Source organism: Ictalurus furcatus, chromosome 20 (genome assembly GCF_023375685.1).
Source record: "Ictalurus furcatus strain D&B chromosome 20, Billie_1.0, whole genome shotgun sequence".
Taxonomy (NCBI): domain Eukaryota; kingdom Metazoa; phylum Chordata; class Actinopteri; order Siluriformes; family Ictaluridae; genus Ictalurus; species Ictalurus furcatus.
This window is the reverse complement of record NC_071274.1, coordinates 7102911-7128576: the sequence shown is the minus strand read 5'-3', so window position 1 is coordinate 7128576 and position 25666 is coordinate 7102911. Positions and strand designations below refer to the sequence as shown.

Below are 25666 nucleotides of genomic sequence, written 5' to 3'. Positions count from 1 at the left end.
CAGATGACGACTGCTTAGGGACATGATCAGCATCGCACACCCGAACAAAGCATCCCATGTGATGAGCTGAGTGCTGCTTTCCGAGGCTTTCCTGGTGGACACAATGTCGAGTTCCCGCACCGTTTCAGGATCCCGAAGAAGCCTCCGGAGACGATCCACCTCCTTCTGCGTGGGAGAATAAAGTAATTCATTAGTATGAAGAACAAATGGCAAGCATATCCAATGTCCTATTGTCCTGCTAAGTATCGGAGGTAGTGCAGTTGTTTCTCTAGGTAACTGTGATGTAAAAAATTAGATAAAATATGAAAAAATGAAACAGTATTTCCATCCATTTTCCATATCGCTTATCCTACACAGGGTCACGGGGGAGCCTATCCCAGAGAAGTCAGGGCAAAGGGGGGGGGCTGGGGGGGACACCCTGGAAAGTAATGTTGGGCGATCTTCTCCTTAGTCAGATCGTCAGCCTGTGAGATCACCATTACACGATATTATCGCGCACGGGGGCGGGACGGGGCAATAGTTGTTATCATTTGCTAATTTATTTACTCATTTATCTACCGATTTATTGACTAGTTTACTTACTCTTTTATCTACTTATTGAATTGTTTACTTACTTATATTATCAAGGGATGAAAATTGTTGTGCATCATTTTGCGAGCAAAGATGGAGTTGGTGGTAAAGAAAAATGTCACGTCACCTATTTGGCTGGAGGCAGGCTTGAAACAACTTAAAAAGCACTTTATTATTTTACTTTCCCCACTAACCACTTGCCAAGGTTGTAGTGGAAGAACTTGAGTGGCCTGCACAGAGCCCTGACCTCAACCCCACTGAACACCTTTGGGACAAACTGGAACCAGGTCCCCTTGTTTGACATCAGTGCCTGACTTCACGAACGCTCTTGAGGCTAAATAAGCACAAATCCCCACAGCCACGCTCCAAAACCTAGTGGTAAGCCTTCCCAGAAGAGTGGAGGTTATTATAACAGCATTTAGATTCCAAACTAAATCTGGAATCGAATGTTCATCAAGCACATATGGTCAGATGTCCATATCCTTTTGCCATATAGTGTAAATAGGATGTACAAGGATGCTCTTGGGGAGCTAAAAATGAAACTAAATATAGCATACTAATAAAGCCCTTCACAAAATTTGGCTCACTTATCTTGTTGCGTCAGAGAAATGGAGTAAACAACAATCCAGCATGTGATAATTATGTTCATTGTGCTGAAATGGTTGGACAAAAAGTTGCTTATGGCTCACACTTTATGTTAATCATTGTTATGGTTTCTTTTCTCAGCAAATTTGTTGAGAGTAATAGTTTCCAGAATTTTTTTTATTTTTATGATACTCAAGTTTGTAAACTCTCAGATGCATGCACGACCCAAAATATATATTATATTAACAAGTAGTTTGTGTTTAAATAATAAAACATTTCCAAATGTGGGCCTGTGTTCTACAAAACTGTCCTTTTGTAAGACTTAACTTTCTGCTAACACCAGGACTAGCACTTTACTGTTTTGTTGTTATTTTTTAAGCACAGTACCCTGATCTACAGTCTGGGCTAGAAAGAAAGCAGCCCCAGCCTCAGTCCTTCAAACAATGTTGTGTATTTTTCTTACGACAATTGCCAGGTGTTGGTGTGCTTGGTTCTACAAAAATCTAAAGTTTTCTACTAAGTGCCCGTGAAACCCGTGATTTGATTCTGTATGTTAGCTGCCATGTGAAACAGGATGTCAGGGAGCATATCAAAGAGCTTGACTGATACCTGTGCCGCACCTCAAATATAAGCACGCTCAATGATTGCTTAGCAAACCGGCTAAATAAGAAGCCAAATGTTTAAACAGAGCTTGTTTTCAGCTGTGTAAGATTTCTCACTGCCAATCTGCCCACACTGTTTTTCTTTAAACCTCTTCCTGTTCTACATTAGCTTTCCCTCACTGAGTTAGTAGTGTTCTCTCAAACTAGCAAGTGAGAGCTACCATGAGCTTGAGAACTAATTCAGCAAATGAAGGCAAACTAGCAAGCAAATCTAACCCAGCGAGACAAGGCTAGATAGTTTAGAAGGAGAATAACGTGTAGATAGTTTGGAAGGAGAATAATGTAGATAGTTTGAAAGGAGAATAATGTAGATAGTTTGGAAGGAGAATACGGTGTCGATAGATTGAAAGGAGAATAACATGTAGATAGTTTGAAAGGAGAATAACATGTAGAAAGCTTCACAACCAACCCATGTTTAATGCTAACTAGCTGCTTCTGCAGAGCGATTTGTCCCCACCCTGTTTGTTTACATGGGCAGGGACAGTTTGTTTACAGGAGTGGGACAGTTTGTTTACAGGGGTGGGGACAGTTTGTTTACAGGGGCGGGGAGTTTGTTTACAGGGGCCGGGACAGTTTGTTTACAGGGGCCGGGACAGTTTGTTTACAGGGGCGGGGACAGTTTGTTTACAGGAGCGGGGACAGTTTGTTTACAGGAGCGGGGACAGTTTGTTTACAGGAGCGGGGACAGTTTGTTTACAGGGGCGGGGACAGTTTGTTTACAGGGGCAGGACAAACGTGCTATACAGAGCTTTTGATTGGACGCAGACTGTAAGGGTACAGGATTACCAGAATTTATTAAATGTACAATTAAAATAAGACAATCTACAAAACATTTTTTTGTAATTTGTTTAAATATTCAACTCTTGTATTGTGTCTACAGCATGAAAAGTCTATATAAAAAAAAGTTTAATTACTTTTGTTAACAGCAAAAGTCTTGTGGGTGCAAAAATGAAAATGTATATAAATGTCTCTTTATCCTGGCTCTCGAATTCCAACAGGAACTGATTTTATTTACTTATTTTTTTTCTCAATAACAAGTGAGTGAATCAGCTAGTTGATGTAACAGTCGTTTGAGAGGTGAAGAGAGAAGAGAAATCTCGGTACCTTCCTCTCGGTGGCCTTGTCATGGTCCAGTCCACGGCAGCACAGCAGCAGCTCATTCAGTACCAGACTCATTTTCCTGCCATTGGCTTTAAACCTGCCAGGGAGAATGAACGAACGAATGAAGAAGAAAGAGAACTAACAGTGCTGTGAATAATTTATTCCCACACAGCTATACACACCAAGCATACTGATAAACAGGTGCGAGCTGATCAATCTAGAAACTGCACAGGAAGTTAAGCCTGCTAGCTAGCAATGATTTGATGCAGACGTGATTAGCTACTGATCTTCACTGAGATGCTCCAAGCTAAAGCGTCAGCAAGGTTGAAAACAAACCCACAGTTTAATTAACAAAATATGTCTTCAGACTAATCACACCAGTAACAGATGCAGAATCGATTATCATTTGTTGCTTACACACTTTGTTTACTTTCTGGTTTCTTTCTGCAAACTCCAACACAACTTTCACGCACACGTGTGAAGACAAACCCGCCTTCTTCTCGTCTTCATCTGGGATTGAATCCTAAATCAAGAAGGAAAAACTGGACAGGGCGCACAATTCGTTATTATAGAGCCTATTTATGGCACCTACATAGGGACTCGTTGGTGCATTTGGTATTCAGCCTTTGATGCTGAATGTGAATAGTGAGTGAATCAGCGCCACCTACTGTACAGGAGCTCTTATAAGCTTATTTCATTTTCCCAGCGTTTCCTTGTAGCTAACTCACAAAGTATGCAGCATGATATAAACTTACATGTTGTTTTTTTCTGTAGACAGATTCAATTGTTTACAAATAAGTCAACCAAAACGTCTTATTGTTATTTTTTTCTACACTGTTGGTAATAAAGCAGGAAGTATCGCCCAACCCCCTCGACAAACTCCACCCCCCTTCCAATTCGGTAACATGGCCGCTGCGAGGAAACACAAACGCGTGGCGGCATCGCAGCCGGGCTTTTTACCTATAAAATCAGGTCTTGATGATGATGGAATTGCAAACCTCGGGCGTCGAAAGCGTGTCAACAAAAATAAGAAAAAGAACTGGAACAAGCACAGCGACATTCAGGATGTCGAGGAGTTTTTGGAGGACGTGAGACTCCAACAAAGAGCGACAGGGTGAGCTGCGAGTGTTTCACGCACAGCCCACGAACTTGAACGTGTCACTTCTTCAGTAGTTTAATCTGAAATCCGAAGCGTTTTAGATCGCACAGTCTTGAATTGAATTAGATGAAGGATTTGTGTAAAGTCCGACGCTGATTTAAGTTATCCATGCTTCGCCCACGTGCGAGAAAGATTTCTGGTCACGTGGTTGAAACGCGATGGCGTTACTTTTGTTTAGGAAGTTTCTCGAAGGGTTTTTAATCACTGTTAATTCTGTATAACGTTTACAGTTTCACTGTAAACATTGTATTTCATAAATAAACAATTATTAATTGAGTATATGGTGTAAGAATTGCACATGCTCACCTTGTAGCTAATAATATACTGTAAGTCCTGATAGCATCAAGCTAACCCGTGTCATGTAGTAATAAATAAATAAATAAATAGATAGGTAGATAGATAGATAGATAGATAGAGCAAGCCTTGTCTGATATCCATGGCTGTGGTGATTTTTTTTTATCAGTTCGTGCGTGTAACCTTTAGGCTTATAAGTATTAAATTAGCTTCCTTAGCTGAATTGAATTTGTTTTCATGTGGTATGAAATTGTACTGAATGTTACTTCAGCTCCATACAAGCTTCCCTCGTGTTTACTTTTCCTCTTCTGCTCTTCAGTCCACACAATCGTTCTGACTCTTTTTCCTCTTCCTATCCATCTGTAGAGGTCTGATAGCAGACAAACCAGATGAAAGTCTCTTCTTTGTGGACACAGGAGCGAAGAAAAGTGTCCCAAAGCCAGGTAAACGTCCAACACTGTTCATTCACACTCCCACTTGTTGGCCTATTTTCCAATATATGTTTGTTACCCCGAAAGTGAAAAGGGAGAAAATTGTATTTAAAGATTTCCTTCGACTGAAAGTGCAGTGAGACATGAGTGATCACTTTGTCTCGTCACCTGAGGTAAAAGTCACTCACACAGTCGTTTAAAAAAACAAAACATGTCCTGTCAGTGTTTAAGAATGTGTAAGCGCTTTCCTGATTTAATAGTAACGTTATGTTGAATGCACATTTCTTAACCAGTACATTTTCACTATGGCACAGAGCTATCTGACGTCTTGATCAAAGCGTGACATTTGTAGTGTGAGGAAATCCCACTCAGTTAGTGCGGTATTCAGACTCGTCTTTGGGACATCTTTCTAATGCTCTGTCCTGAACACCCATACGCGTCTAGTGTCCTTGTCTGAACATTTGCTCTTTTAGATCCTAATATCAAGTCCTAAAACATATGGAATAATTTTTCACACATTTTTATGAGGTGTAGTATTGGTTTCTGATGGAGCATGTGTAATGAAATGACTTGTAAAGTTAGCCATGTTTTGGTTTCCCTGTGCTGAGTTCTCGCATTAAATTGTAATAACTAGTGATTTTGGCATGTCCGACATTTTAGTGGTTTAATTTCTCTTTCTAGAAGCCTCGAAGAAGGATAAACGCTCGAAGCCACTCCGGATAGATCTGATCCTGCAGCCAGATTCCCATGTTCCTGCACCTAAAGAGTAAGTGGACGCTGAATAACTCGTCGTTGTTTTAAGTCACCCGGAATGTGTCCGTGTTGATCGGCTCACGAGTGGTCAGCTCTAAGTACAGGTGCGAACAGGGTCAAACGAGTCTCAAAGGAGCTTTGTGGTGACTCATTCAGCTGCGGTCTGGGGCGTAAATGGCCGCATCACAGATAACAACAAAGGGGCACGTAATAGATTGCGTCGTTGTCCTAGCTGGAAAATGTATAATCATTGCAAGACTCATCTCTCATTCATATAGATAGATACAGGGTGTCCCAAAAGTCTCCATACATAAGGGACTGTGTTTGCCAGCACCTATTTTGTGTCTTCATCAATGGATGTTGGTGGACGTCCACTTCTCGGTTGGTCCGTAACACTTCCAGTCATTCCGGTCACTGGAACAAATTCCAGTTTTGAATTTAAGTTTGGCAACTGTGCGTGTGTGCTGTGTTCGCCATGTTTCCTGTTAGTCCATCACAACCTTGCCACAGCTTCCTGATCCAGCCATGAGAATTATTTCTATACATTCTTCTCTTATCAAAGGCATTAAAGGATGTTTTTGTTGGAAATGTATAAAAAAGTGTGAACAATATTGGAACATATTTTACTAAAAAGCATTAATTTCCTCATGTATGCATGGAGACTTTTGGGACACCCTGTAGATCACGTCTTCCACTTGTGAGCCGGTCATCCTGGATCTGTTAATGTGGTGTGTGTGTGTGTTTTACTTATTTATTATTTTTTATATATATATATATATATATATATATATAATGAGAAATTAATTCCTACACACTTTTATTCCTCATTTGTAAAAATGCATCAAGCCCTGTGATGATCCCATCCTTGCGCTCCCAGTATTTCTTTGGGAATGTGAAGATACTCATTGGGACCTGGAGAGCTGTTGTGTGAACGCTCCTCTAGGATCTGAGGGCTGCTTGGTTTTTGTTGCGTTCACTCGACCACCTGATGTGTTTTGTTTCTTCATGTGTCGTGATTTGAAAACAGTTTGATTCAGATCATTTTCACACCGGATAGAACGAATCACGTAATTATAACTATGTAAGACTTTATATCCACCGGGTCATTTCGTGTGTCTTGTATTGAGATCGGATCTCATCCACAAGGATTTACAGTAATAAGGAATAATGTGTCCAGTTGGCGGAATTGAAACCTGATATGCAAATCAGATCGAAACTCTGTCGAGCAGTCCGAGTGAGAGAAAGTGAAGGTGGGTGCAAGTCGCACTAGTCACCGCTTTGGTTAATTTTCACATGTACACATCCTGACACCATCTTTCCTCCTGGTCATTTTATGCATGTTCACGGGTGGTTAAATGATATTCTTTAGCTAGCTCACTTGATAAGTAAAAGCTCTAGTTTGCTGCCCAGTCCCATGTTATGGTTTCCTAGGAACCTAGTTGACTAGGTGAAAAAAAATTGTAGCTAATGTAATATAACTACATTTGTATGGTTAGTTGTATGAATCCTTGAGCGAGCTGTTTGCAACACTGGCAAAAAGAGGTGATGCTGCAATGTAAATTATGAGAACGTTAGTGTTTTTTTTGACTTTGGATGCATGTAAACCTGTTGTATGAGACCTCTAAAAACAAAATTGGGCACTTTTAATATAGCAAATAGGGGCGCTTTAAATCATAACACATCTGCTCTGCGACTGCCAAAAATTGGGGCCTCTTGCTGAATTACCAAAAAAGCTTTTGCACAGAACAGCAGAGGAAGTAAATTGTCAGTGTTTTGAGCCATCAGACTTGAATTCAACTACCTGAGACACATGGATGACTGGAACTATCGTACGTGTTACATCTTTTACATTCCTCCTTCTTTCCTGTGCAGTATCTTGGCGTACCAGCGTCCCAATGCCAAGAAGCTGCGTCGCGTGGCCGAGAGGGCCGAGAAAATGGCTGCCATGGGTATGCTGACACGCCGTCAGAAGCTCCTGCAGCTACGCAAGACAGTGCAACCGCAAGTTAAAGAGAAACCACTAAGCAGCAAGGATCCAGCGAGAAGCTTCTACGATCTGTGGAGTGCAGGCAGTGAGTAGTCCGGGGGTAGGGGGCGGGTGGGTGTCATTTAACAAGGAAATCTAATACTGATAACATAATGTAATATTAAGAACCAGCAGGGGAACCGGTGGGAGACTGTTTATAGCTACTATGACACAAGTTTTGCAGATGTTCCACAACGTTAACTATAAACCGAAAAAGTATTGGCACATCGCTGTGGTATAAGAGGAAGAGAACACTTGCTGTAATTGGAAAAGAATCAGCTCCAGGGTGGTTCCAGTTTGAGTCAGGCTACATCACACCACGTCACACCACCCAGTCGTCAATTTTATTTTCCTTTAATACCACAAGAGCTTGACGTGAACCTTTTTCTAAGCAGTGTGATATCAAACAATTACTGTGTCATTCAGCTTTCCAGTTCTCATGTACCTGTCTTACAGGCCCTGACTCAGCAGATCCCTACTACCTCGAGCAGACCAAGAAGAAGCTGGTTAAGGTGAGAAGAATCATTACACCAATGATTAGAAATCACTACTGGCCCTTCTCTACCAATCTCTACGACCCAGCAACAAATCTGAACCCAGTGCTCTCCCGGCCAATCGTAGTCTCGGGCCCAAATGGTTGTCGGGAACAGAAAGAATCGAGACAAACGTGACCTGAATCCTGGCGATACAGTGTGCGAGCGTATAGTGCGCATCTAGAGTAGAGCAGTATTTGAACGTCTTTACCAGACGATACGTTTCCACCAGTATCTCCTATATACCAGTGTATTACTCACTAGTGGCTATTGTATTGTATGTATTAGCAATTCATGAATTCTTCATTGATCCTGTATATAATCTCTCTCTCTTCAGAGACCAGAGAAGCTGAACGAGAAGCCGTCCATCCTTCCTGCTGTTGAAGTCATCGGCCCTGGAGGCTCATACAATCCTGATTTCCTTTCTCACCAGGTACACCAATGCTCTTGCTGATACTTGTTGGTACTTTTGTAGAAGGTGTGCATTCTCCATCGTCCTATATTTGCGTGGCGATTTGCGAAAGCCGTCAGATCTCACATTGGAGACCTGCCATACATTAAAAAATAACACACGCACAAGATAAAAATCAGGTTTTGATCAATATAGTTTTTCTGCCAACAACATTCTTTGACACCTCAACTTTAAGAAACCATAAATTTATTACACCAATTTTTTTGTTGTTGCCTTCTTTCAAAAATAATGCTGAGTAAAGGCCGATTAGTACTTGGATTAAAAGTGGAAAGTTTTTCACAAAGCAGCATCATTCATTCATATACTTCGCTTGTGCATCTTATGTTCACTGATCAGCCATAATATTAAAACCACCGACAGGTGAAGTAATGATATCAATGTTATTAACAACGGCACCTGTCATGGGGTGGGATATATTAGGCAGTAAGTGAACTTTCAGTTCTTGAAGTTGATATGTTGGAAGCAGGAAAAACTGGGCAAGTGTGAGGATCTGAGCAACTTTGATAAGGGCCAAACTGTGATGGGTCGACTGGGTCAGAGCTTCTCGGGTCTTGTGAGGTGTTTTCGGTATGTAGTGGTGAGAATGGCGGTTTCAGCAGGACAGTGCGCCCTGGCAGACTGCAAAAATTGTTCAGGAGTGCTTCAAGGAACAGCGTTGTCTCGGACTCCAAATTCCACAGATCTCAATCTGATCAAGCATCTGCAGGATGTAATGGCACAAGGAGGATCTACACAGCATTAGTCAGGTGGTTTTAACGTTATGGCTGATCGGTGTATATCTGGAGGATTAAAAGTGACGTCCACTAGAAGGCACACCTGAGACTAAACGTTCCTGTCTGTCAAACTGTAAAATCTGTAGCGATTTCACGCACGGGGTTGTTAAACAGTCTCCCAAGCTCTGTTTCTTAACACATTCCACTGTCATTGTGATTGTTGTCATGATCTGCATATCATACTGAAAACTCTGACTTAACACTCGCAAATATTTACTAATCTAGAAGCATGCAGTACACAGAACAGACCTTTCAATGGGTTTGAAGGCTAGATGAGAAGTTTTTTCAATTCAAACACTATCCGTAATAATAACAATAAAAACTAGTATTAAATAACTGTGCACAAGGATTCAGTTTGTGACTGCATTAGTTTGTAGTATCCCATGCTGCTACACTGCCTCCACTGTTTGTCAGCATTGCACCACCTGAAACATAACGTTAATATCTGTGGACATACACAAGCAACTCCCCAAATGGTCACAGAATACGTGAAGCAGCCATCTTACGTACATGTAAATATAAGCAAGTATAACTCGGTCCAAGGAGCGTTAATAAGTCAGTCTGCCTAGATATGTCCAATACCTTGCTGACTAATTGTGATTTCTTCACCCCCGATTGGATCAGGTTGTTTGATGGTTATGTCATGGTGAAAGACACATGCGTACTAAAATTTAGTCTGTAATCGGATAAAGTCAAAATGTCCAGGATGCTCCTGCGCTGCAGTCACCATGGCGATGGCATTTTATAAAAACCGTTTACTCACTTTTCACTTTTGGAGCGGTGAGACTTTTTAAAATGCTAAAACATCTGGGTAAGATTTGCAAAACAGAAATATTTATTAGTTCTGGAAAGGCTGTAGTTTTCAGTACTTTACATAGTAGAACATGTTAAGATGTTACCATTTTAATGGCCTACGCATGGTTTGTCCGAATAAAATGTTTCAGCAATGCAATGATTTTTCAGTTTCAGCAATAAACAATGATGTGCTAAATTGTGTGTGTGTGTGTGTGTGTGTGTGTGTGTGTGTGTGTATTCTACTCTTTAAGACATTGCTGCTGGAGGCCCATGAGGTTGAGGTGAAAAAGGTGAAGGCTGAAGAGAAGCTAGAAAGAAAGCTGGCAATAAATAGGATGGACATCGCCACTGAGGTACAACTGTTCAACATCCATCTTTGCCAGGAAAACACTTTTTGATTACCTGCTATACAAGCCAGAGTCTGTCTGCACACTGAACCAGACCACTGAGGTCTTATCTCTGTGTGTGTGTGTGTGTGTGTGTGTGTGTGTGTGTGTGTGTATATATATATATATATATATATATATATATATATATATATATATATATATATATATATATATATATATATATATATATATAATATATATATATATATATATATATATATATATATATATATATGCAATATAATATATCTCTATATATGCAATATAATATAATACATCTCTATATAATATTGTTAATTATAGTATGAAGAAAGCTATGGGCTGAAACGTCTGCTCACTGGTCTTTTTTTTTTCTTCAAAAACACCCGCTATGGAGGTTTAAAGCAATAAATACGCTATCGGTCAAAAGTTTAGACACACTCATTCATTATTTAAATTTTTTATTTTAGAGTAATAATAGTTATCAAAACTCTGGAGTAACACAAATGGAACTATGGGAATTATGTTGTGATACAAATCCAAAATAAATAAATAAAAATTTAGTATTTTAGCATCTTCAAAGTAAACCCCTTTTTGTCTAGAATTTCCAGAAATGTATTCTTGGCATTTTCTCAACTGATTTCTTGAGGAATTTACCTGAGATGCTTTTTAAACAGTGTTAAAGGAGTTCCCACCGACGCTGGACACTTACTGGCACTTGCTCATCTGTTTTTTTAAAAAAAATATGTATTTTTTTTTGTGAATAAAATGTTAGTTTTCTAATGAAAGAAATGAATATGTTGGCACAAATATATTTTTGTCTACACCTCCGATTTCACACATTTAATCATACACCTTCAGATCAAAAGGTTTTTAAGATCATGAGAAACATTTCGGTCGAGTGTTTCAAAACTTTTGACCGGTAGTGTATATATTTTGGTAAGACCCTCAGTGGTGTAGTCTCATTCAGTGTGTGTGGACAGACTCTGCCTTGTATTTAGATTTATTTTTTTCTTGCTTCATGCATCTGAGGACACATTTTATGTCATTTGAGCGCAGATATCCTTCTACTGAATACCTGTTGTTGAAAGGCATGTACACAGGAGTCAGTTGAGGATCCGCTCGGGTTTCGGGGGTCGTGGATGGCATTTGGTTACTGGCAGTATATGGGGTGGACTGATGATAATGTTGAAACTGTGCTGTGCATAGCTCACTCGTATGAGGCTGCGAATATGGGAATGTCTTAGCTAGTTTTGCTACTCATGTCGAGTATTTTTTTTTTTTTTTTTTTTTCTTCCCGCCATGATTTGAATCTAAATCTACAAAACTAAAGGTGCAGTTGTAGAACTGCTTTTTTTTGTTACAAGTTGTAAACTTTAGTATAAATACAATGCTGAAGTGATTCAGTATTTCTATGCATTTTCTGCATCCTGTGTATGTTTGGGTTTTTTTTTTTTTTTAAATAACACAGTGCTGTAGAATGCTCAAATCTGATTCGTCAGAAGGTGTGGTTGATCTTCTGCACAGCTCAGAGAGTTGTGTGTGTACTCCAATATGTTGTTGCTATGTAAACTTCCAAACCTGAACTTCTGTACCTGGACACTCCACATAATCTAAACGTAATAATAATAAAAGTTGAATTTAAAAACGTTTTGATCAGTTTAACAACAAAGAATGTGTAGATGATTAGGGTTCCGCGTAAATGTTAAAAATTATGCGGTCATTCATTAATTAAAAAGATTTAATTTCTAGTAAAGTGCTGTGGTAGAAGCAGATTAAAACACCTCCGAAGGCAAGTTCATGATTTTCATACACCAGCATGCCTCGTAGTTTTATTACGTTTTATTCCAGAGAATGCTTCAAGTTCATCCAATTGTTTTTTTTACATGATGTATTTAGATAACCATTTGTTTCCGGTCTAGCAGTAGTTATTTTCTCCATACTACACCCCCCCCCCCCCATTTCTGACCAAGATGACAATGTTGTGTGTTTGTACAGGAGAGCATCTTTAATGAGCAGATCGAAGGTCTGATTGAGGAAGATGAGGGCGAGGAAATGAAGGAAGCGGAGGATTCCAAAGACGCGGCCATCGGGCCTACAGCACAGCCGGAGAAAAAAACAGAGAGACAGAGGAAGAGGGAGAAAGCAGAGAGGATAAAGGTAATGAGGGTGGGGAAAGACGGTTGATTAAAGAGCTTCCTGCTTTCCATCCTGTCCTGAACCATGCTTCCTGTCTCCGTCCATGCAACAGGAACTGCGGAGAAAGGCAGAGAGGAAGATGCTCAACAGCCGACAGCAGCTTTTCCAGCTGCGCTCCATCGGTGTAGATCTGAAGCAGAGGGCGCTGAGGACCAAGGCCAGACAGATGAAGCGTAAAGCAAAACAGGAGGCACAGAAAACACTGCCTCGCCGCCTGGGCAAGCTAAGGTTACTCACTTTTCTATTAATCAGAGCACTTCTCACTGCGCATTCAAACCGTCCCACAAAAACAAACACGACTTAAAGGGTCAGCACCCGTAGGTGACGTTCGGGTCAAGCTTGCTGTTCAAGGGTATGTGTGTTTTGAATCTTTGCCAGCTCTGATTGCAGCTCCTATGTGGAGCATTTATTTGTTTCGTTCACTGGTTTAGTAAATATCGCGTACAGATATGTGCCGACCGCCACATTTTCCCAATTCTGTTTTCACTACACAACTCTTGAGCAGTTATAACTGTCACAGTGTTTTGAATTTTAATCAACACCAAAGCTCACACTGTTGCAGCAGGACGACTGGTGGAAATATTGATCTGACTTTCAATAAAAATGTTTGCGACAATGCAGCCATTTTGATTGGTCTAATGGATTGGCGCGGTCATGCAGATCAGGCTTTCTTACTTAAAATCCAAAATATTTCATGTTTCTTTTTAAACACCTTTCCAGTTTGTTAAAACATACAATGAAATACTCAGAAATGTCCGTCGTTCAACTCTTGTACTTTAACAGCAAAGATGGTGGGATCTGTTCTGGAAGATCTTTGTAAAAATTGTTGATTTTAAAAAAAAAAAAAAAAAAAAAAAAAAAATTCCACGTTGTTCATGTAATATTAAAGTTTGATTAATCCACCATATCTCTGGAGTTGTGAAGATGAACAAGTTAAACAGTGTATATTGTTTCGTTTAATTGTAATGAACCTTAAAGCTGTGTGGGATAATGTAATCAAGGTAGTTCGGAAATCACCACGTAAATTCATAATTACGACGTTTTACTTTTGTCATGAGCTTAAGACATATTGAAAGAGCTAAATGTTTTGAAAAGGCGCTCTTTCAATCCCACTTTTCCTCAGTTGTCCTTCAGTAACTGTCAGAACCTTGAAGAGGTCCACTTGTTTGGTCATTTAGAACATCTATATACTCTGCAGTGTCTCTGCGCTTTGTTTTTGTGAAATCAAGTGAAAACAAGCCATTAGGGATGAGAGAAATATCTGAAACTCTTGTATTTTCCTGCTCGAACTGCGGCAAATCCAGCGTCCTACACTCTGATTGGCTACTTGTTCTTATTCACACGATGACTGGACATTTCAGCAGTCCTTGACACCTCCCTGGTAACCGTAGCAAGAACGTAGAAACGTATTTTCTTAACGTATAAACGTTTTTTCTTCCCCTTCCTCTTACATCTCTTAAGGGGCATTCATCTGTTTCATGTCCTTTTGTACTCCTTCAGGGACGCGTGACTTATTACACTGTTTGGTGTGCGTGATTGTAGTCGCTCTGTGTCAGCAACACACCATAGCGTACAGTGAAACTGTTTTGCCCCAAACAGTGAAATCAATCATAATGTTTGTTCCAGCTGCCGAAAGATAAAATAATGGCACCCTGATGGGTATTGAAATAGCGTCTCATAGCCCTGGTTCGGTGGTTGCCCTGACAACCGTATTCACCCGAGAGATAACTACAGTAATGATTCATTGTAAAAACACAAAGGTAAGGTGGTAATTCAGGACATGAATAATACCGTTGCAACCCCCCACCCCCACCCCACCTACCTGCTGTTCAGAAACCAGAGTGACGTCAGTGAAATAAGTATGGAATGATAAAATAATATGGAAAAAATGGGGCCCATGCTGTTTTAATTCACATGACTAGATTAGTATAGTAACACATACAATATAATAATTTTAGAAAGTTTCTTTATTTGTACAGATTTTATAACTCAGACTGACTTGTACTTGTATAATAATAGTAGTTATAATATAAACAATAGCCCAATTGGCTCAGAAAAGTGGACCAATCTCTTTGTGCAGCATCTCAAATGTTGTTTTTGTCATTCTGAAATGTCTGAGCCAAAGCCAAATGATTTGAGGTGTAATAACCTCCCAGAACTGTCTCCTACGATTCCCCAATATCAGGCATCCGTCTCCAATCGCAAGACAACATGAGGTTTTTGATGGCGTTTTGTCTGAAGCGCAGGTCACTTATCGTATTGGAAAAAAGAGCCGCAGTGGCTTCCCCAGTTGTAACAGTTACCATTTGTATCGATACTTTGCACCAGTTCCCCCGGAAGTGACTGTTTTGTTCTCTTGAACAGGTTGGATGGAAAGGGGGGAGGGGGGGGGGTTTGCAGATGTTTTATGCGATATTCCATTTTCTCGGATAAGTTAAATTCGCAACGTGGATGGAAACATGGCTTAGTTAGTTATTTAGTATCTGTATTCTGGTTGTAGCTGTGACTTCCTGTGACCTGAATTTGAAATCTGTTTTTATTTTATTTTTCACTTCAGGTTCCAGGCTCCTGATCTGGAAGTACAGTTAAGCGATGAACTCGCAGGCTCTCTCCGCACACTAAAGGTCTGTCTGTGTAGCTGCGGAGAGACGTGTGCACCATACACTCAGCTCCCATTATTGTTCCACTAATAATCCTGTGCTTCTTTATTTTGCAGCCAGAGGGCAGCATAGTAAAGGATCGCTTTAAGAGCTTACAGAAGAGGAACCTGATCGAACCCAGAGAGAGGGCCAAGTAAGAGTCTTTTTTTTTTTTTTTAATTGTTTTTCATTGTTTTTCAAAGCTGGCCATTAGTGATGTGGGCAGGTGAGACGTCAAGAAATATCAAAATGATTCTCGATGACATTTCTTAAATACGCAGTCTGATACCATTATATGTACGATAGCTAACAGACTGAGTAACAGTTTTGAATAAATTAAAAAAAACTGACTGGAACAAAAATCCTGATTTGTGATTTTCAGCAAAAAAAGAGCTAATTATTGACAGAACTTATCACAATATCTGTATTTTCTTATCATATTATGATACCCAGCCCTAAGCAGTAAACTATTTTGTAGCTAGAAGTGGTGCTGTAACGTTTTATCATGCAATTCACCATCACATGATTCAGTATTAAAAATGTTTCTATATTTCCTCTTTATTTTTTGCAGGTTCAAGAGGAAACACAAGGTGAAATATGTAGAAAAGCGGGCTTTCAGAGAAATCCAGTGACTGCAGACCCGGTTCTATTCTGTTATTAGTGCTGTTGGAGTCGTCCAGTTACGTTGCTCGATGCTGTCCGGTTAACCTGTAACGCAGGCTTGTCTGATCACCTAAATACCCCTTTTCCCAGTGTGATGAGAGAACCTTCAGCATGAACTGATGAGTGACGGGTCTCTCATTCCTCCCAGGTTCACGGAATTTAAAAATCAACCATCAGGTTTCTGAAGAGAAATGTTGTGGAAACGTAAAGGGAAAGGTTTAAATTTCCAAGTTCTGCTTTTTCACAAATTCAGAGTCTACATCTGTTTCACAGCTGTGAAAACTGACTTTTGCAGCTTTGATCATTTTCAGTGAAAGCTGTAGATTTTCTCCTCCAAGCTTCTAAATCAAAACATGATGAATATGGATAATAAAGTAATATTTAATACTGTACATCAATGTTTGAATGTTTTCACACACAACTGAATCCAAGATCAACCAGTGATTAAATGAAAAAGCCACCTGATTTTAGTCATTCTTGTGCTTATTTGTTGGTTGGTGCTGTTTTAATGTTAATACAGTGAAAGCTTAGCATTGTCTGCTGCTCTGTCATCACAGCGTGGGCTTGCTAGTGCATTTACAATAGTGTTTAATCAGAGAGAAAAAATTTTTTACCAGTTTCGTACATAAGCAGTAACAATCAGGTTTTTCTGTTAGCTCCTAAAACCTTTTCTCACTCGCCTTGATGTCCAATGTCATCCATCCATCCATTTTCTGTACCATGTATCCTACACAGGGTTGTGGAAGCCTGGAGCCTACCCCAGGGGACTCGGGGCCCAAGGCAGGGGATCCCCTGGTTGGGGTGCCAACCCATCACAGCTCACTCATGCACACATTTACACGCTACGGACAACTTAGAAATGCCAATCAGCCTATAACACACATTTTTGGACTGGGGAGGAAACCGGAGTACCTGGAGGAAACCTCCAAAGCACAGGGAGAACATGCAAATGAACAGAAGCGAGAATCGAACCCCCAACCCTGGAGGTGCAAGGCAAACGTATGTTCAATGTCATATTTATGAGAAATCCAATGTGGAAGTAACGGACACAGCAAGCGTTGGACTCAAAGTTGTAGAATGTAACTCAGCTATGTGATGGTCTTGTGCCAATAACTATCGATGAGACGATGAGCACAATGGCGTTCAGGGCATCATTAGCATGAACGCTGAAGTTTTGGAAGCTGACCTGATTGAGCAGAGTATACAGATGAGGAGGTGAGAGATCTGGACAGATTAAAGTGCAGCTGCATCACACTCTTTACGTGGAGTGGAAGTGAGGGTTAATTTCCACTGGTACAAGTAGTCGAATAGCATCATGGGTAATGGAGGAAAGTAAAATGTTTATAAAAGATATTTAAACAAACAAACAAAAAAAACAACCTGCAACTCTGAATTTCATTACAAAATAAATCTGAGACACCATTGAACATCATGTTAATTATAAAGATGAATATGTAAGTAGTTCAGGGTGGATTTTTCCTTTAATAATGCTGCATTTATGCCTTTACTGGGATTAGCCAAGAGCAAAACAGGCTTACTAATTCAAAGATGGTGCTAACCAAAGAGAAACACTCATCCTAACGGATTCTTGAACAATGTGAGTAATGAGCTAGTGTAAGAGCAGTTTTGATAATTTTCAGTTTCTATCATATTGAGAAACTCCCTTTACTTTGATTACTAATCTGTACACACTTACGCAGCACCAGTTTTGTGCCTCTGATGGTAGAAGTTCAAAAATGGTCCAAATTTGACCGAGATTGTAAATTGTTAGTCATATTGGAAGCTTTATTAGTCTGATATTCGCAAGGCAAACTGCTAAAATCATGAAGATTGGGAAAATAATGCAAGGCTGGGGCTGTCCCTTGAATATAGCACATTGTCTTTACAGATTAAACATCTTTGTTCCAACCTTTGTGGAAAAGCTATTATTCATAGGATTCTTCTTTTAGTCACACACGACTTGTTTGTGAGAACTTTTTTTTTTCTAGATTAAAGAAAAAAAATTGCTTGATGTGGCAGCTGCATTAAAAAGTTAATAGACAGAAAAAGGCATGAAAGTGCTGAGGCTTTACCTCTTTACAATTTCAGATTCAATGAATATGCAAATCGGGCAAACTGCCAACCGTACAAAACTGACCTCTTTAGAAAATCTCTGTTGCATGACCTGCATTTGCGTGTTGTAATCTGATTGGCCCTTTCATGGATGGAGACCAATTCATGGTCAAGGGGTTTGTGCTAATAAAAACCCACTGGGGAAAGAATCATGCTGCCCCATACTTGCTCCATGAAAGTTTTCTGTGGAGGAGGAGCAGCAAACACGGCAGTTAATGCTAGGGTCACCAGGGTTTGAAAAAAAGTTGTTGTTTTTTTTTTAAATACTCTGCAGCCACCAGGATCTTGTCTTGCAGCAAATAGTTGAAATTCAATCTAATGCATTTCTATGAGAGGGGCACTGTGGCCTCGCACCTCCGGGGTTGGGGGTTCAGACCTCGCCTCCGCTCTGTGTGTGTGGAGTTTGCGTGATCTCCCTATGCTTCGGGGTTTCCTCTACATACTCCGATTTCCTCTCCCAGTTGAAATACATGCACTGTAGGCCGATTGGTATTTCCAAATTATCCGTTGTGTGTGAATGTGTGCGTGATTGTAAATGGTAAATGGCGCACTTCTATAGCGCTTTTATCCAAAGCGCTTTACACTGTGTCTTATTCACCCATTCACACACACACACTCACACACCAATGGTAGCAGAGCTGCCATGCAAGGTGCTAACTTGTCATCGGGAGCAACTTGGGGTTCAGTGTCTTGCCCAAGGACGTTTCGGCATATGGAGTCACGTGGGCCGAGAATCGAACCGCCAACCCTACGATTAGTGGACAACCCGCTCTACCACCTGAGCCACAGCCGCCCTTTGCCGCCCTTTGCCCTGCAATGGGTTGGCACCCCATCCAGGGTGTTCCCCGCCTTGTGCCCAGAGTTCCCTTGGATAGGGTCCAGGCTCCCCCATGACCCTGTGTAGCATAAGAGGTATGGAAAATGGATGGATGGAACCATTTCTATTGTAAGAAATACCACAAACATTGGGAGAGGGAAAGGCGCATTGTGGAGTGGATAATGTCCATACAGCAGAAATGCATGTACACCACAGTGAACTACATGCGAGGTCTGAGTAAGAAGAAAAATGAGTCTCCGTTTTCCAGTAGTTACAGGTTTTTGTGGTTTGTGAGCTATATTTGGGCTCTTCAGTGTGCGTCTGACAAGCTGCAACAGAAAACACACACATATTGATCACAGCTGAACAAATGTACGTCTAAACCCACTCAAAACGAGCTGGTAGACTGTATGCTGGATCTCTGTATGTTGCCATTTCTCAACTTTTTATTATGGGGTTGCTCTAAGAATTCACTATATAGTAGCGTAAGCAAGTGTGATAGCCTCCTGACTTTGTTTTGTCTGAGGCTATGTGAATATTAATGACATCCTTCCCGACCTAAAATCTATGGTCACAAGCTGCTGCTGGTTCAGTGATAACTTTTTAAAGGTACACTACATTCATATTACGATGCAAAAAATACACACACAAAGTACAAAGATATATCCTTGAGGGTACCACCACGAGTGGCAAGGAAAAGTACCGTTTAGTCCTTATTCCTGAGACATTGGCAGAGACCAAATCTTATCCACAAGTATAAAAATAAGAGGATGTAAGATTGACAAATGGATATCATGTCAGTCGTAGCAGGGATTCAATTGCTGTTTCAAGTCTTTGGTGTTGAAAGTGGAGCTCTCCGTTTACTGGTCAAGCTACATCCCTATCCTCACAACGAGCGGTTAGCTGGTAGTGACTGAAAGAATAAGGCTGTGGAAATGAGGCTTCTCTGCGGGGTGTACTCTACATGATAGCGAGAAGAGCTCAGGTATACAGGAGAGCCTCAGAATAGAATAGCCTTTGAATAGAGAGGAGACTTGTACGATGGATGACACGGGGTCGGCTCCCGCTGGAGCAGTATTAGGCACACCCTACTTGACAGAATCCCCAGAGCAGACCCAGTACCCGCTTGACAGGGATTAAATCTCATAGTTGGCTTGGGAACATCTGGGGATCCCCCAGGAGGTGCTGCAATTTGTGGCTGGGAAATAGAGAAGTCTGGTGTGACCTTCTAAGCCTTCTAAGCCTGTTCCCACCATGACCACACCAGGAAAAATAGAAAGAGAATCAATGAAAACAATTCGCTTTCACTGGCTCTTACGTGTGATGATACAGTGAAATAAATTGATGTATATATATATAGATATAGATAGATAGATAGATAGATAGATAGATAGATAGATAAATAGAGTTTTTTTCCTTTGGTGTATAAGGAATAATGAAGAGCACCAAAACAAGGTGGAAAATTGCAAATCCTGACCAGTTTCTTTTTATAACTGTGCTGAAAACTGGCTGGCAGGATGTAGTTTGCCCGTCCCTGCATTAGTATCTAGATCATCTGTCACAGTTCTGAAAATAATTCCCACAGTATGAAGTCCAAAGTTGTGGCTCTTTCTGAGCAGCATGTACAGTACACACCTCAATCAACCTGCCACTTTGGACCAACAGATCAATATTTAATTATATGTCTTCTAAAGACAATGGAGTTAAACACACTCCATGTGAAGCCGCACTTGAATGAAGTAGTGGTGGTATAATAAACAAATCTTCCTTCCTACATCAGTTCTCCTTAATGACTTCCCCTCACTTCACCATGACATGGCTCATTATCCCGAGCAGTAATGAAAAGACATAACAGTGTGCACTTTAAAATAACATCCTTTACAAGAAAAAAAAGATTACTGATATTCCACTAACAAAAATTTAAACTTTTTTAACCTTTTGTCACATTATAGCACTGAAATACAAAACGTACTAATGGTAATGTAATGCAATTGTCACCTAATGTAGGCGCAGGACAGAAGCAAGTGCAGGTATGGCAGTTTAATCAAACAATAAGAAGTACAAAGGATCAGGCAGAAATCAAAGTACAAGGCAGGCAAGGGTCAAACGATCAGGCAAACAGGCTAAACTAGGCAGGGCAGAGAATCGAGGTCAACAGAGTAAACAAAGTCTATAACCAGAAAAGCAAACACGATATAAGGCTTGGAAATACGACAGAGACTAAGCAACTGAGCGTAATACTTCGCAAAGTCATTGTGTAGAACCAGTCTCTATGTGCTGTGGAGTGAGTGTGTGTGAGACTAGAACTCCAGAGAAGGTGAATGTGTGCATGTTTGGGAAGTGTAATCCTCTTCGGCCATGTTTGTGGGAAATGGAGTTGCTGGTTTGCTGTGATATGACAGTAATGACATTCACCAGCCGCTCTTTTTTTTTTTTTTTTGCAATCTTCAACTGTCAGGTTTCATTGACCCTGTGCTCACTGTAGCCTCAGATTATTAATCTTGGCTGACAGGAGTGGAACCTGATGTGGTCTTCTGCTGTTGTGGCCCATAGTCAAGCTTGGCTAGGTTAGGTGTGTTATGTGTTCTGAAATGCTTTTCTGCTCACCACAGATGTAAAGAGTGGTTATTCGAATTACCGCAGCCATCAGCTTGAACCAGCCTGGCCATTCTCCTCTGACTTCTGCCACTTACTGAAGTGTTTTTTTTCTTTCCTCGCTATTCTGTGTAAACTCTAGAGACTGCTGTGTATGAAAATCCTAAGAGATCAACAGTTTCTGAACTACTAAACTCAGCCCATCTGGCACCAACAGCCGTGCCACCCAAGGTCAAAGTCACTGAGATCACATTTTCCTTACGTGACCATTAACTTATATTATTATCATTACGCTCTTGACCTGTATCTGCACGATTTTCTGTATTTGGCTGCTGCAACATGATAAGCTGATTGGATAAATGTATGAACATGCAGGTGTACATGTGTTCCTAATAAAGTGGACAGTGTGTGTAGGAATCTTGGAAAGTTGTGACTGTTTTCACCATAGTGCTAGGTAAGAAATGGAAGCACAAACCTCTAATATATATATATATATTTGTCATTCTTATGCATGAGAAGCTACACTTGTGAGTATGCTTTCCAAACCTAACACTGCTCATCATAGCCACAGTGAAGCATGGTGGTGGCAGCACCGTGTTGTGGGGTGAATTTCATTTAATGCAAATTTTGCTTAAAATATATTGAATGTGATAGTGTCACAGCTAATGGAGTAATCATTTTAGACTGCTGACTGATTCTTTAATAATAATAATAATAATAATAATAATAATAATAATAATCATCATCATCATCATCATCATCATCACATAAATCATGTGATGAGTGCATTTCATTTTAGAATTTGCTACAATATCTGGAAATCTGAGCCACATGCTAATATGTCTTGATTGATCACTTTAGAGGACGAAAGCCTCACTGCACTCAGACAGAAATATACATTAACCAGAGGCAACATTACTAACCAAAGTGGCGTAATCCAAAATAAAAACTGCTCTTTTTGTTTGATACCTTTTTAATAAGCTGTCAAGATTTATTTAGCTTGGTGAGTGCGTGTATGACTTTCACTCAGGCTTAAGCAGCTAATGCCACCCAGTAGGATGGGAGTTTTATGAAGTGAAGGGCGGCTGGTAATTGATTCCAAGCTATTAGCCTAAGCTTTAATTACCCTTGCTGTTGTGTGAGTGCTCCTGCCCTTTCTCTCTGCTGACAGTGAGTATAGGAAAAGCTGATTATCATGTAATCGAGGGCAGATCAGGGGAGGCGGGGACATAATCTTTCACCTAAAGAGTGTCCCCTTGTGTCTTGTTGCATGCAGGACATCCCAATCAAGAGTGTTAATCTGTGTCCCTTTTATATTCTGACAGGAACTACAAATTGCTCGTCTATTGTGTTTTGGATTTGATGGCTAGAGATGAATACAGCGATTATTTTTCAGTATAACACAGTACTCTTGAATGTGTGAATCTGATTGGTCAGAAGATGTTGATTAATTTTCTGACAGTAGTACTGGCTGGTTATATTAATTCTCTCATTTGTTAATATATTATATGGTTTTTATAGTAGTAACTCGTTCACAGGGACTTGTATAGTGAACACTCCATATGGTCTACGGCCAATAAGAAATGGATTGAAAACTGTGCTGTAGTGAGATGTTTATCTAACATTTATGGAAGGAGTCTCCAGCACTTTATAACAGTAGGTAAGTTTTCCACCATGGGAAAGTCTTCAGAATGAATGACTGATTATAGCTATTACAAGTGATAACAGGAACTAACTTGGTTTGTGAATGCTTTCACACTCATTGCTAGAGTGGCACAAACTAATCGATAAAATCGATAATAATCAATTCTGAAAATCGTTGTCAACGAATCTCATTATAGATTAGTTGGTCTGCGGGCGGCACAGGGTGCGTTTACTCACTACATTACTTCTGTTCTGAAAATACGCTTCAGAGAGTAAATATTAAAATTGTGTCTCAAATGACGTACTATACACTTACACTATGCACTGTATACTCTACCGTCTAGTGTATGAATTTTAGAAAGGTAATATCGTCTCAAAAGGAACTCTAGCGGTTTTTCACTAACCGGAAGTGTCAGCCGCTTCCTAGTCGACAGCGCATGACGTCATACACACGTAAAGTGATGCCGCTAGCTTTAGCCTAATACCCAGAGTCACCGACAATGACTTTCTTCAGTTTACTGTTTATGTCAATGTTACCTTTTATAAAAAGTAATGCATAAATACTATTATATTATATAAACTTATATATTAGTTTATAATATATATAAGTATCTATGCATTATTTTTTATGGATGCACAAAAAGCAGTGAATTAAACTACAGTCCTGCATAAATAATATATATTCTGGTGTGTGTCTGTGTGCATTGGGTTCTTTTCAGTCTTATATAATTGGACAAACAGTTGTGTAAAGTTTTAGTCTGAAGTTTATATTTGTAACACTCAGTTTGTGGATTTTATTTTAAATAAACGAGAAAAAAAAATGCTCCCCAATCCGATTAATTGATTAATCGGAAAATTAAATAAAAAATAATCGTTAGTTTCAGCCCTACTCACTGCCAGGGATAGCTGGTATATACTGTATGGGCAAGTACATAGTGGTTAGAAAGTTTGCCTTGCACCTCCAGGAATTGGGGGTTTGAATCCTGGCTCCGCCTTCTGTGCGCAGAGTTTACATGATCTCCCCGTGCTTTGCTGGTTTCATCTGGGAACTCTGGTTTCCTCCCCAAGTCCAAAGACATGCATTGTAGGCTGGTTAGCATTTCCAAATTGCCAATAGTGTGTGAAAGTGCCCTGCAATGGGTTGGCACACTGTCCAGGGTGTCCCCCACCTTGTTCCCTGGGATAGACTCCAGGCTTCCCAGTGTTGCTGTGTAGGATAAGTGTTATGGAAGATAGCTGGATGCTTCATTTTGGCATCCCCAGCAGATTGTTAACAAATATCTTATTTTTTAAAAAATTTTGTGGACTCAAGTGCATCAGCACCACTATTGGTCATAATGCAGGTAATCTTCATTCTTATTATGCCATTGATGAACCCTCGTGATATATTACATTGCTCAACCGAGCTATCGGTAGATATTCGATTTTAGCCCCTCATCTAATATAACAGCCAGGCATCACTGAAATCATTCACCGCTCTGGGACATTCGTATACTACAGTATGAAGTGAGCTGATCATTTGGAGAAGCAGTTTATCTTCTAAAATGCAACACATATCCTTTGTTTGGTTTAATCTATTTTATCTTGATCCAAGTTATAATGCCAGTGTGTCCAGTCTCATCACGTTGTCCTCTTAATGATCTCACCAACTATCTCACAGCGTTCACTACTGAAACAAGAGCATCTGTGAGACGGTTTCCTCTCCACTCAGACACACTACAACTGCACTAGTGTCGTATTAGATAATAAACAGAGTCGTGTAATGTACACAAACTGCATTCCGTGAGCCTCAGTCTCCTTTTGGCTAGCGCTAAAGCCAGCTTAAAGCACGTCAGAGCTGTGAAACAATGCCTCTAAATCTCTGACAATCAGGCAGTTCCGTTTATTTTCTTCCTCATATTCTTCTCATAGCCTAAAGCTCATTTGTTCTTTCTTCACTCTGTGCATGTGAGAGAGAGAGAGAGAGAGAGAGAGAGAGAGAGAGAGAGAGAGAGTGTGTTGAGTGCATACAAACACACTGTCTTGAACACAGTTATTAAAATCAGAGCTGCATTTGCATTCTTTGAAATGACAGTTGGGCCAGCCCTTATCTCAGGCTTGATATGAACCATAACTTGAAGAAAATGCCACCCAAGCATTAAATATGGTTAGCTGCATTTGGGCCATTTTCATCCCAGATTCCAAATGACATGAAAAAAATATCCTCCAGCAATTTTTTTTTTTTTTTTTTAAATGTAGACAATATGCTTCAACAGACAACAATTTTGGTATACCATGGAAAAGACAGAAAACCTGTTTCAGTATAATGGAAGCATAAAGGCAATTATAGCAAGGTTAGATTGGCTTACTTTCCCAACTTAAAAGAAAATTTAAAAAAAAAAAAAAAACCCCACAAGCCAATCATAATAAAATGGGCGACTTCAAAATTTTGTGCTTTTGTTCTACTTCCTTCTGAATGAACATATGCTTTCCAAA

The 25666-nt window shown here is 40.1% G+C and overlaps 2 protein-coding genes across 9 annotated transcripts in view; one reads left to right on the top strand and one right to left on the bottom strand.

The window, feature by feature from the left end:
• atm (ATM serine/threonine kinase) overlaps positions 1-3792 on the bottom strand; it is a 66678-nt gene extending 62886 nt beyond the window's left edge. For 5 of the 8 annotated variants that reach the window (XR_008388690.1, XR_008388691.1, XM_053651063.1 and 2 more), the window contains exons 1-3: positions 3340-3726; positions 2922-3015; positions 41-165 (exon numbers count right to left, since the gene is read on the bottom strand). Coding sequence is in view for 6 of the 8 variants with exons in the window: in XM_053651063.1 (XP_053507038.1) it covers positions 41-165; positions 2922-2993 (197 nt within the window). In the remaining 2 variants the exon portion in view is untranslated. Of the gene's footprint in view, positions 1-40; positions 166-2921; positions 3016-3335 lie in introns of all 8 variants that reach the window. The other 3 variants (XM_053651060.1, XM_053651061.1, XM_053651062.1) reach the window with 3 other exon arrangements.
• A 4-nt stretch (positions 3793-3796) lies between these two features.
• Positions 3797-16488, top strand: nop53 (NOP53 ribosome biogenesis factor). Its single transcript, XM_053651066.1, has 12 exons — positions 3797-4032; positions 4738-4814; positions 5484-5568; positions 7428-7627; positions 8038-8093; positions 8452-8547; positions 10406-10507; positions 12521-12682; positions 12774-12949; positions 15279-15345; positions 15438-15514; positions 15932-16488. Exons 1-12 carry the CDS (start codon positions 3824-3826, stop codon positions 15990-15992), a joined length of 1368 nt encoding a protein of 455 aa, XP_053507041.1. The 5' UTR covers positions 3797-3823; the 3' UTR covers positions 15993-16488.
• Positions 16489-25666: the final 9178 nt, after the last annotated feature.